This window comes from Paralichthys olivaceus, chromosome 17 (genome assembly GCF_024713975.1).
Source record: "Paralichthys olivaceus isolate ysfri-2021 chromosome 17, ASM2471397v2, whole genome shotgun sequence".
Lineage (NCBI taxonomy): Eukaryota > Metazoa > Chordata > Actinopteri > Pleuronectiformes > Paralichthyidae > Paralichthys > Paralichthys olivaceus.
This window is the reverse complement of record NC_091109.1, coordinates 11,478,138-11,490,416: the sequence shown is the minus strand read 5'-3', so window position 1 is coordinate 11,490,416 and position 12,279 is coordinate 11,478,138. Positions and strand designations below refer to the sequence as shown.

Below are 12,279 nucleotides of genomic sequence, written 5' to 3'. Positions count from 1 at the left end.
GGAGGCAGCAGCAGAGCACCAGTGCTAATCATCAGCTCGCCCCGCATCACACAACCTCCCTCACCATGTCAGCGGGAGCTTCTCAGGGCCGCATCATCAGCTTTAATAACAGACACACATCAGAGGAGAGAGGCCGCCTTCAGCTGGCAACCATTAACTAAGGTGTGCTTCTTGATAAATATATGGAAATTAATTCAAAGAAACCGTGAGCAGTTCAATATTTACTGGATATTTCAAAGTTCTGGGCGTGTGATATGGAAAAGATAGAACACGTGTTCTGCTCACCTGGGATGGTATCCACTTCAGCAGTAGTGGTCTCTGGCACTGTGGTAATACCTGAAACAAAAAATGACCATAGTTAGCGTTGCCTGGCATCCAGAAAAAATCTCTTTCTCTAACTGCATCCATGCACTAAATTCCATGCTAATTCACTTTATCTTATCAACACATGCCTCATCTTTTCTTCATTAATACCCCTCCCTTTATACGTCTTTATACTTTTGAAATACACTGAAACGGTGCCGTGCTCATCACTGGAGACTGCTGGTTAATGGGGAGTGCAGGCAGCAGTGCAGGCTCAGAGTCACTGGGTTAGTGGGAAATTAGGCCACGAGGAGGAAGTGGAAAAGACGGTGCAGGAGGAGAAGAGAGCGGCACAGATCTCGCTGCTGGTAGGTTTAGAAACAGGTGTGAACAGACACCTGTTCTCTGTTACATGCAACATCTATTAAAGCCTCAGTTACGTGCCTCTGAGGTTTCTGTGATTCTCTCCCCAGTTACAAGTTTTTTTTGGAAGTTATTCCTCACTCTAGTCGACAGAGGATGTCGCACATTGTTAAGCCCTTGGAGGCGATTTGTGAATATGGGCTATATTAATAAAATTTGATTGACAGGTGCAAGTGTGATAATGGTCTCCTGTCAGTGGGCAGGAGATGGCTTTAAAGGGGATGGGGTGCAGCTAATCAGAGTACATGCCCAGGTGCTCATGCGTGCATGCATGTGTGAATGTGCTCAGTATGGCAGCTTAGCTGTGGTAGTATCAAATCTGTGTCAGAGAGCAGTGAAGCTGGGGGAGTGGTGGTGGTGTTTAATCGCAGCAAGCAGATCAAGTGTGCGCCATAACAGAAGGAGGAGCTGGGAGTGGGGGGGGGGTGGTTGCAGTCTCATGAGGGCGATGTTAGCACCTGTCACGTCGTAGTCATCACCTGTGCCGCTGTGGCAGCTCGCCTGGTCGTCGTCGCACTCGTCCGACGGAGTCGTGCTCAGGACGATCGTGGTCGGCGGCAGCGTGGGGGCTGTGAGGGTGAAGAGAGAGCGGAGAGCGTAGATTAGATTTCAAGTTAAACACAAACACACAAATGAAGAGGCTGGAGGGGACGAGCTGAACAAGCACCTACTGTTTTGTACTGTCTGATCATGTTCTTACCATAAGTAGCGCACTGAGATTTAGATGGAAAACACTGTCAGTGCATTGATTTGGCAGATGTATAGTCTTATAAGTATTCAGACATGATCTGTACATGAACAGGACGTCATCAGAAAATCTAAGTGAATAAACAAATAAACAAACACTAAAAATGCGATCGATGCCAAAAACAATGAGTTTTTGTTGTTAGCATGGGGAGAAGATTCAGTCTGAAAGGCTGAGTTGGACTCAAGTTGAAAATACAAAAAAAGAAATGTGTATAAATAGGCTCAGCAGGCTCTGCTCACAGTTACACACTGTTTTTAATGTAGGCCTAAGCTATTAGCATCCCTCATTTTATCAGGTTGTGGAGATGTTGGTGTATAAATAGAGCTGAGGAGATGGCTTGGTGCTTTAGGCTTGGGCGGCTGGAACTGAATGATGTAGAAACAAGGCTCATGATTGGCTATAGGCAGGGCCCCTGGTTGCCATAGTGGCCTATCATTATGGCTATGTTACACTTGGATGTGGCCATGGCCCTAGATGCATGCCACACGCCGCTGCCGCACAGCCGTCCTGTGGTGTGCGTGTATTTGTGTGTGTTTACACTGACTGAGTAACACATGGGCTGCCCCAGTGCAGAGGGAGGAAAGAGGTGGAATAGAGAGAAAGGCACAGATAGATAAATGTATTTTTACAGTATCTCTGTGTGTGAGATTGTGAGTGTGTGTGTGCATGTGTGCAAGGGGGTAGTCATGCTCACTCCCTTTGCAAGATGAAATATGGTGCAGATCAGCCCCTGTCAGAGTCAGGGTGGGGAAGGTCAGGGATGGGGTCAGCGTTGCGTCGGGGGAGCCTCTCACAGAAATGAGGATTTAGCCCTTTTACTATGACTTCTTGCACACACACACACACACAGACACACACTTCTACACACTAGTGAAAGCACCTGTGTGTGTGTGTATACATGCCTGTAACCACATGTTTGGCAAGGTGATTGCGGTTGCTCTCTGTGTATATGTCTGTGTGAGTAAGGTGATTGCGGTTGCTCTCTGTGTATATGTCTGTGTGAGTATGTGTGTGTTTGGTATTAACACTGAAAACAAGCATTATCATCTGACTAAAGCTCCCTGTGGGAGTCCATGAGGCTTACGACGGAACGGGCCTCCCTGAAATCCAATATGTAAATCCACTTAGGGCTATAGTGCGCTCTGCATCTCTGAGCTGTTTGTGCGCTACATCAGCTTTGAGAGAGACAGATAAAGAGTTGGGGGGGGGAAATAGGGGTCATTTTAAAGATAGCAAAGTGTGTGCGGCCCTTTGAAAGAAGAAAGACATGTACGGGTTGGGAAGAGTGCGATGGGGGCCAGGCTGAAATAATCCTACTGGGTGAGGTGGGCTTTCATTTGATCCCCTCTGGAAGTGGCGAGCTATATGGGCAGCTTTGATGTAACGGAGAGACAAGACAAGTGTCCCCTGCAAAGATAAAGAGCAGGAGCTGGACAGCTGTGGGCTCCACATCTTTAAATAACCTGAACTGTGGCAAAGACATGAAGTGCAGGCGACTTACAGCCATGTCGTTAAACCAGGATGATTTATGGTTCACCTGTATGTGTGTCATGACATGTGAACATACACGTTGTGTGTGAATTGATGTACTGAGTTATTATCAAAAATGTAAAAACGTAATGACCAACACTAGTAATGTCAACACCAAAACTGAAAATGTGATTTTTGTTTTTAACAAACAAGACAGATCCTGGTTCAAATCCCAGTGCAGCTGGGGTTTACATAATGTCCCCTTGTCTATAAGGGTTTTCTCTGGCTTCCTTGCACAGTCAAAAGACATGCGGATTGGGGATTAGGTTGATTGGAGACTCTAAATTATCTATAGGTATTAATGGGAGAGTGAATGGTTCTTTGTCTCTATATGTCGTTCCTCTGATACGCCGGAATGTACCCCGCCTCTAGCTCAATGTCAGCTGGGATTGGCTCCAGAACCCCCGCGACCCTCAAAGGATAGCATTATAGATAACGGTTGGATGGATGTTCTTAAAAGCATCTTCACCGATTGGAAAATTCAGCAGAATGGGGGAAAGAGGTTTTACTATCAATGCTTATTTTGCCACCATTGGTAGAAACATAATTTCTGCATCACGAGAAATCAGTTCGACATTTAATTTGCATAGAAAATACAGAATGCAACAGATTAAGGAAAATATCCTCACTGGAGTTCCAGCTTACCTTCAATCTCACAGCCCAGGAGCTCGAGTCGCAAGCCCATGCCAGCAGGAGTGGCCCTCTCTGGGTATATTCTAATGTAACGCGTCAGCAGGGACTCCACTGTCCTCAGCTCAGGAGTGTCGTAGTTACTATTCCCTTCAAATATCTGGAGGTGGAAGGACAAAGACAGAGAGGAAAGTGTGAAAAACAAAAAAAAGACATTAAGAGTAATTTGTTTGATAGCATCAATGCTGGGTATTTGATCGATACAGCTTTCTAAATGCAGGTGCCCCGAGTCAGCTTTATTCCTGCCTTCTGAAAGCTATGGGTGGATGGGTGGCATGTACTCTGTTGTTGGAAATATGTGAAAGAACAGAGGATGACCAGATAGCTCTCATCTTGCTGACATCTAAAGCGCAGCTTAGGCGACTCACGCAGGGGGCCATTGGCAGAGACAGCGTGGCCCACACTTCTGTCAAAGGCGAATTTCAGTTTCTTCAACTCTGTCTCAGATCCTATGCGAGCGGGGGAATAAATTAGTCTAAAAGAGGAGAATGTGGGGTGTGAGAGAAGAAAGCAAAGGAGGAGCTAGAGGATTGATGGAAGTGGATTAATGGGTGTGATCACGTGAAGGGGCCTGGTGTGCCTCAGATGCTGGGAACCTCTCAGGCGAGGGGAGAGAGGCAGCTAACTAGGACAGGGGGATATGGATCCCCTTGACTCCCTTCATAAATCAACAATCAGCCCATCTGGATCAGATTTATGCCCTGTCAGGGACGCTTGTAATTGGGGACAGGCTGTTGTAGCTCTTCTTGGGGTTGTGCGCATGCTTCTGTATATGTGCTCGTATATACAGTTTCTGTGTGCAAAGTGTTGGCATGTGTCCTCCGAGCATTCAGTGTCACCCGCAGATAAATCTTGGATCAATTCTCCATGTTGCACACTCTTTCCCTCCTCGCTCTCATCTTTCCTTTCGTCTTTTCCCTTCACTTTCTTCACCCGCCCCCCCCATCCTGGAGAGGTTTCACTATCCACTGAAAGGGTTGAACGGTGTGTGAGTCGCACAGAATACAAAGCAGGAGGAGAGAACTAGGAAAGGACTCTGCGAGACATGAGATGCTTATCCTAATGTGATTCAAAGCGCTGCTGAAATTGACTCAGAACGACTGCTGAATGAGTCACAACTGCCAGGCTCAACGCTCTACTGAAAATTGACTACATGCATCAAAATCGGAATTGATGTTCTGATGTTTCCGAGAGCCAGTTTTAAACGTATGTATTCAAACCATTTTCCTACAGCCAGAAGGTAAAGCGATATCTTATCAAACCATCAATCCCAACCCATTCCCATTAAAGAACCACTGCGTACACACAAAGAACTCTTTGTGGGTTGTTTTGGACACACTTCAGTATTTTACAAGTTTGTTGTAGTTAAAACGACAAGCAAAGAAAAGACCCTAACCTTTGGCTTATTCCCGTTGGTGTCCAACACCATCCTCCACTCTGAGCCGTTATTGCTGTAGCCGAGACGGAACTTCTTCATGAAGACTTTGTTCTCACGGTGCTTCCCCCCCTGGATGATAAACCCCTTCACGAGCTTCTCCTCGCCGAGATCCACCTGCAGCCATTCATTAGTGAAGGGCTGGGGCTGGGGCAGCAGAGTCCACCCTGTCCGGCTCGTCAGCAGGCGAGCGTTCTCTGGTACCCAGCTCCGGTCTGTGTGGGAGGACGCTGTGATCTGGTTGTCGGTGATCAAGCCTGACACCATGCCCAGCATGCCCGAGCAGGGGTACTCTGAAACACAAAAGGGAAAGCGAGAGGTGCTTAGCTTTTTGATAGAAACCAATGAAAACCCACTGAGAAGACAGGTAGCTGCGACTAAAGACTTCATCTAGATCCAAGGGCCTGATGTTGAACATAAATTACTAAGCTACACGTCAAGTTTGGTGAATTTGAGGTTTCTGTAGGGGCAAGTGGGACAGTGAAAGTGAGGAGAACAATTTCCTAAACTCATTGTGATGTTACTGTGATCTCTCCCTCCATACTCTTTCTCCCTCTGTCTGCAGATCTCATGCATACTAATTCCTCCGCCTGAAGCGTTTGTCTCCAGGCAGCCAATTAAAACCCTCCTCTCGGTTGGTGCTTCCACCTCCTGCATTCTGGGAGCGCCTTTTCTTTTCATCTCCCTCATCCACCCCCTTCTCCCTCTATGGACTCACATATACTCACACGTAGAAAAACACATTCTCTTTGTGTTTTATCTGCAGCTGCAGTCATCTACCTTCTACGCCGCAGCTGTCAGCATCTGTGCGGCTGCCTTTTAACACCTTGTTGGTTTCTGTCCACGTCCTCATACTTTCTTCTCCTCCTTTTGTTCCATGTCTCTGATCTTATAGATCCTAACCCTCTATAGGTGTTAGTGGCTTAAAATCAATCTCTGATTTGTTTCCTGAGGGAGAAGGCCCTTTTTTCCTTTTTCCTATCCCTTTACTGTTTATAGACATTCCTTCATACAAATCGGTAAACAGAACAATAACCTGTTGATACAGCTTGTAGCTATTTGCATGCTTAATCATGAGATTTGTTTTGCACCCCAGAGAAGGTGGGGGAGATACCCTGTGCTATGACTGAAAATTTTCAGCCAGAACAGCAACCAAACAACACAATTCAAATTTCTTTGCACCATAACCATTTTTTTGTTTAATCAACCTTCTTTGGCATTTTGTCCTAAAAATATTATTTATTACACTTAAATTGAATTTGGACATTTTCAAGAATGTATTATTGCAGTGACTGCCAGACTACTTTAAAGATAGGGAGGAACAATAATACAGGTTTCATTTATATAGCTTTCACTGTTGTGTACTTGGATTATTCATGAATTATGAATTTCTGCTAATCTTTGCACACTTTTGCAGTTTGTGAAGCCAAATTGAAAACACTGGAGTTTGCAAATGTTTGTATGTTGTAATTACGACCAGGCGTCGGACACTTGACAGCTTGTATTAGGGCTACATCCCCCTTCCCTCTTTTCCTAACTTTTCACGTGCACTCAATCCCAGTCCCAAGACAGTGAGTCAGGGACCTGTGGTAAGCAATAACATATTTACTATCTGGCTCCCACAGAGGGATAAATCTGGGCATTATTACATCCTCTGTGTCTCTATGAGACAAAGTGTGCACTGTAGCACTGACGGGACTCAATTTCGTTGCTGCATCTGGGAAAAGATTTGGAGAACAAGGCTTCATTCAGTATTGTCTTTCTCGCTTGTTGGTTATCTAAAGCCGCTCCTATGCAGACCCGTGGGACCCTCTGGACTTTCATTCTTGAAAATCAGAACTCGAGGAACAAACGCTGTCAGTGTCGAAGGGTTGGTCTCTTTTTCTTCTTCTGTTTTCGGCCAAGATCTGTTTGGGATTCATCACAGGAGCTGGCCTCTGGCAGAGTAAAGCTAAGGCACTGACCATCTTTGAACAAGGAATATATGAGAGCAAGGTGTGTGTGTGTGCGTGTGCGTGCAGGAGCTGATCTGTGTTGAGGCACTGTGGTGAACTCCCTGGATCATATGGGGCTGTTAATCGACTTCAGCTGCGATCACAGCAGCTTCCGAGATGGCACGCATGTAGTGACACACCCAGAGGAACAAACACATGTGTGTTTTTGTGGACTGCCAGCACGGATGTTGATCCATGGCTATGTGGGCTGCATTAAGGGTTTGGGTGGAGCATCAGTGGTTCATCACAGATATTTATACACCAAGGCTTATTTACAAACAACAGGGCGGTGGTCCTTTATCATTAATGTGTGGCTGTTTGTATCAGCAGGGACATGGGACCATGGTGATCTAGGGAAAAACATCTTGCAACATTCTGGGGTTCAACTCCTCCCCTCCTCTAATGCCTTAATCATGGTCTTAACATCTAAAAATAATGCAACTGTGTAGGCTGCTACTATGGCAGCAATTTCAAGAAAAAGTTTTCCATTAAAGTTCTGATATTAGAGATTCATAACCTAAGGTAGGACTGACTGAGTCACTGAGTTCATGCAGCCTTCAAGAGCCTCCCAGTTGTTCTCCCTCCCACTGTGCTGCTACCATGCAGTGGAGCTGGCAGTGTCTTCAGAGCACCCAGGGGTGCTGACGTCAGCATGGAGGCCCTGTGGTGACTTCGATCCTGTGATGTGTTTATGATCTGCACAGCGGTCTGGTCGTGTGCCTGAAACACACGCCCCAGCTGCAGCCCTGCTGTACCCACAGTGCCCTGTGCTCCGGAGAGATACACACACAGTATGCAATCCACAACCACACACACAGATAACACAACAAACTTGACGAATGAGGACATTAGGCTGACTATGTCTAATCCTGACCCTAAATTTAATCCAAGGCTTCATCCTGAACTAACAACATTTGCAAAGAATACTTTCTGTGTTTTCTGTCCTTGTTTGACGTCCTGAAGTATTTAGGCACGCACTAACTAGCATTCAATACACATGCTCATGGATCCATAAAGCTGCAGACAGATGCGCTGAAACCATATGAAAGTGAGCCACAAACTTACATGTGCAAACACACACCACACTCGATCAATTAAAAAAAAGCCATGAGAAGAGCTTTGCCAAAATCAACGCTCTGTAAGCAAAAGACAGACTGTGGCTAAAGATGAGGCTGAGACCAGATCAGCAGGAGGGATGGACCACATAGAGCCCACCCAGCTCCAGCACTCCCTGCCTGCCAGCTGTTGGCTCCATTTATATTGAATGAGCTACATCTAAACATGGGGTAGCATAAATAGGTAATCCTCCCTCATGTGCCACTGCTCTATTATGCAGCAGCCTGCTTCAGCCTTGGAGGAGGACTCGCACAGAAATAGAGCTTCGTCCTATAAGAAGTGAGGTGTTTGTGCAACTGGGGGTAGGATGGGACATACCAACTAAGCTGCAACATGAGGAGAGCTGAACAGGCATGTATCATTAACAGAGTCAGTGGTATCGTCTGACTATTGCATTTGAAACAGTACTGTATCTAATCAGAGTTTGTTTTCCATGGCTGCTGTATGCAAACATGGGGCTGAGATCTGTGTGTGCGTGCGTGTGTGTATGCATGCATGTGGAGCAGCAGGAATCGCAGCAACACCAACCTGATATCTTACATCCGTACACCTCGAAACGCAGCGCGATGCCTGTTTCCCAGGTAACGGGACGAATCCGAAGGAAGCGTGTCAGCGTGGGTTTGGGCAGCATTGTCTTGGCAACGTCTGTTGGGTTGGTGTTGCCTTGGAAAACCTATGATAGAGGCAGAGTTATTGACAGAACATGTTGAGTTGCGATGCAGGATGGAAATTTGTGTGAGACCTTGGCACCGAATAAAGAAGTGAAAGAAGATTCACATCCATTTTTAAGCATTGAGATTTACAACTGGAGCTGAGTGATCGGCCTTAATCTTCGTTTAGATGTACTGACACAGGAACGAGGTGTGAAAATCGAAATAATACTTTAAGAGCAAAAATTGTTACCATGCTGGTGCAACACTGTGTAAAAAAAACCTTTCTATAAGAGACAAGTATCACATAAAGCCGTCTGAAGGTTGGTTTCACTGACTGATAAATAGCTTCCCTGTCACTCCTGAAATTCCCGGCACTTCCTCTTGCACCACATGCAGCAGCACAAACACGCCACGGTGTGTGACTGCGAAACCTGAGGCGGTTAAATGTAACATTGACGAGACCAGATTGGCTCAAGATGCCCTCTCTGTGTCCCCTTGGTTCCAGAACTGGCGGACATTTTACTGCAGCGTCTTGTTTAAAGGTCAGAGATGCCGCTGTTCTCCCCTGGGGTCAGTTGACAGTTTACTAGCACCATATGAAGAGGCCGGCCACCCAGCTAAGCAACTCCCCGCAGTCCATCACGGTTCATTCTGGGTAATTGAATCACACCGGTGACCATGTGACCTCCTGACCTCCCTTACGGAGTAGCTATGGACTAGAGAGTAATCCAGCGGAGAGACGCAGAATGGAGAGAAAGATAAAAATATAGAAGTTTAGCTGATCTAGGATGAATGAAGACCAACAGGGCTGACCCTTTGGTCTTTACAACTAGTTTATCCCTCTGTAACCCTGAGCAATACTGGTATAGCATGTAGCGCCAGGTCTCTTCTCCACTTTACCAACTGTAAAGTGGCTTTTTCTCAGAGCTGCACTAAGACACCAAACTGCAGGCTCAGCATGAAGCAAATGGTGCCCCTACGCACAAAAGCACTTTAGAGTCCAGAAACACTGGCGGGGCTTACCCTGGCACCTTTAAGCCACCACTTTACAGAAGCGACTTGTGTACTTTGGAGGCACCATAAAAGAATCGGGCCTTGGGTATGTGTATACTCAGCAGCACAAACATGCTTGTTTGGAAGCTCTGAGAACTTTTTTTTTGTTCCACGTGCAGCCTGGCACTCAAAAAACACCTTGTGGTATTTACATGTCACACAACCTGAGGCTGTCAGACACACACATTGCCTCCCTGACCCCGCGGACACCCACAGTGGAGGGTGTGTTTACCTCCAGATGGACAAAACCTGGTCTGTTTGACAGGCTGATCAGCAATCGATGGTTATAGCCTGTCACGCTCCAGTTAAGCATGCCATCCCTCCCGACTTTCTCCTCTTTCCCCTCCTGGACCCACCTCTACCAGCTGCTCAAACATGACAGCCTCTCCTGTTTCTGTCTCCCCCTCTCCCCTTTAACCCTTGTTTGTCAAGTCTTTTGTCAACCTTGAGTCTTTACAAGTTGACGGGAGCCTGACATAAAACGGTGGCTACATTCTTTACGCAATCCTCCCTGCGCCTACTGCAGAGCTGTGTTAGCGTCGCAGTCTGTGCTGTAAATACTATTTACTTACACAGATGGTGTGTATATTACCATACCGAGCAAAGCATATAATTGCATGTTAGGAGACAGAGACAAGTACATATTGCTGAGTATTTTCCCTTTTGTTATGTTCAAAGGCAACTTGGAGCAGACCGCAATTCAATTCAGCTGGCTGCTACATTGGGATGGGATATTCTAAGTTCAGTAAATGTGGAGGGGTGGTTTTTGAGACATAGTTACCGGTCAGGCAGAAACAATAATAAAGTACCTTTGTCATCTGAGCTTCTCTGATTGTCTTACATAGAGCTAAAGGCTGCAAACCATACACAACTGTATGTGTCAGAATTATTTAGCTTTTTCACATTTGCTGCTTGAAAACCTGGGCCCGCCTACCTTTTGTTTGGAGCCTTCCTTCAAAGTGATCCAGTCTTCTCCGTTAGAACTGACGTCCACCTTGTATGACTTGACAAAGTAAACCCTCCGGGTCTCCTGGGAAATGGCCCCCTGGGTACCGATGGCCGAGACAAACCGCAGGAACCCAAGATCCACCTGTGGGGGGCAGAGGAAAAGACACATAAGCTGAGCAAACACTGCTAAAATGACTCTGCATATTGTGAGAAAATTCCAGCTGTAAGGAAGCCAAGATTCCCCTTCAGCACGACACACTGGAGCATATACAGCTAAAATAATTTTTTCTTTTCCGGCTCAGATACATGAATAATTTTTGGAGAAGAGGCTTTCAGTGCAGTTTGTATTAATAATGCACTGACAAGCTGGAGAGGTACAAATATAACCCCCTCCCTATTAGAATCACCTCTGGCCATAGTCTGCTACCTGGAATTTAATAAACAGCTATGAAATGATAGTCACATTAATGAAAGAGACACAGGATGACAATCTAATTTCCTGAGATGGGAGACAAGAGTTTATTGGATAAAAGTGAATGTTGAATAAAACGAGTTCTGCAATCATATTATCAAAATCGGCCAGGAGGAAAGAGAGATACACACTGAATATCAAATATTGTGCTTTTTAAACATGCAGGGCTTTATAAAGTAATCATGAACTGCGGCGCATTAATGGAGGGCTTTTATATTTTCACAAGGAGGCAGCCGGAGGCGGTGGGGTCAGAGATTCACGTGAATGAGAGTCAGTTCTGTCGTGGCATCTATATATGTTAATGTGTGTTTGAGTGAAACATTCAGAGATGATGCTGAGCAGAGAAATGTACTGATTTGCATTAGACCTGTAGGAGCAGCATAGTGTCTCTCAGCCATCATGGTGTGTTCATGTCCATCACTGCCAAAGAAAACACAAACACACACTCTGTCTGCATGTCACTTTTCTTTGCTGTCTACTGCTTGTCTGACCCCACTGCAACTTGGCTCGGAGTTGCATGGAGAAGCGGTCAGTTATTGATTGGGACACATCAGCCACCAACAATAACAAATGGGCTTCCTCCTGACCTCTGTGGAGGCTACTTAACCCCACCGTACCATCCCTTCATCCATAACTGAGGCAAAAAAAAAGAGGATGTGATGTAAAACTCAAAGCCTGTCAAAGAATGCTAGCTCCTCAGTGTATGAAGCAGTGTGCTTAATTTCAACAAGCGTTAACACTGTCTCTGACAGGCTGAGCTGACATTAATGAGGTGTAATGGCGTTGCATGCAGGCTCCACTAAAATGGCAAAACACGAAAGCCGGGGTGTTGGTGGAGCAGGTTTCCAAGATGATGATGAGAGATAAGGCCTTTGATGTTGACGTGAGATGGGCTCAGGCCATGATGGATGGCG

At 45.9% G+C, this 12,279-nt stretch overlaps 1 protein-coding gene across 4 annotated transcripts in view; it reads right to left on the bottom strand.

Annotated features, from left to right (window-relative positions):
* nrp1a (neuropilin 1a) overlaps positions 1–12,279 on the bottom strand; it is a 58,584-nt gene that overhangs the window by 5,264 nt on the left and 41,041 nt on the right. For 2 of the 4 annotated variants that reach the window (XM_069512541.1, XM_069512542.1), the window contains 6 exons: positions 10,880–11,035; positions 8,768–8,912; positions 5,091–5,422; positions 3,650–3,794; positions 1,185–1,295; positions 286–336 (listed from right to left, as the gene is read on the bottom strand). In XM_069512541.1, the coding sequence (XP_069368642.1) occupies positions 286–336; positions 1,185–1,295; positions 3,650–3,794; positions 5,091–5,422; positions 8,768–8,912; positions 10,880–11,035 (940 nt within the window). The remainder of the gene's footprint in view (positions 1–285; positions 337–1,184; positions 1,296–3,649; positions 3,795–5,090; positions 5,423–8,767; positions 8,913–10,879; positions 11,036–12,279) is intronic. The other 2 variants (XM_069512543.1, XM_069512544.1) reach the window with 1 other exon arrangement.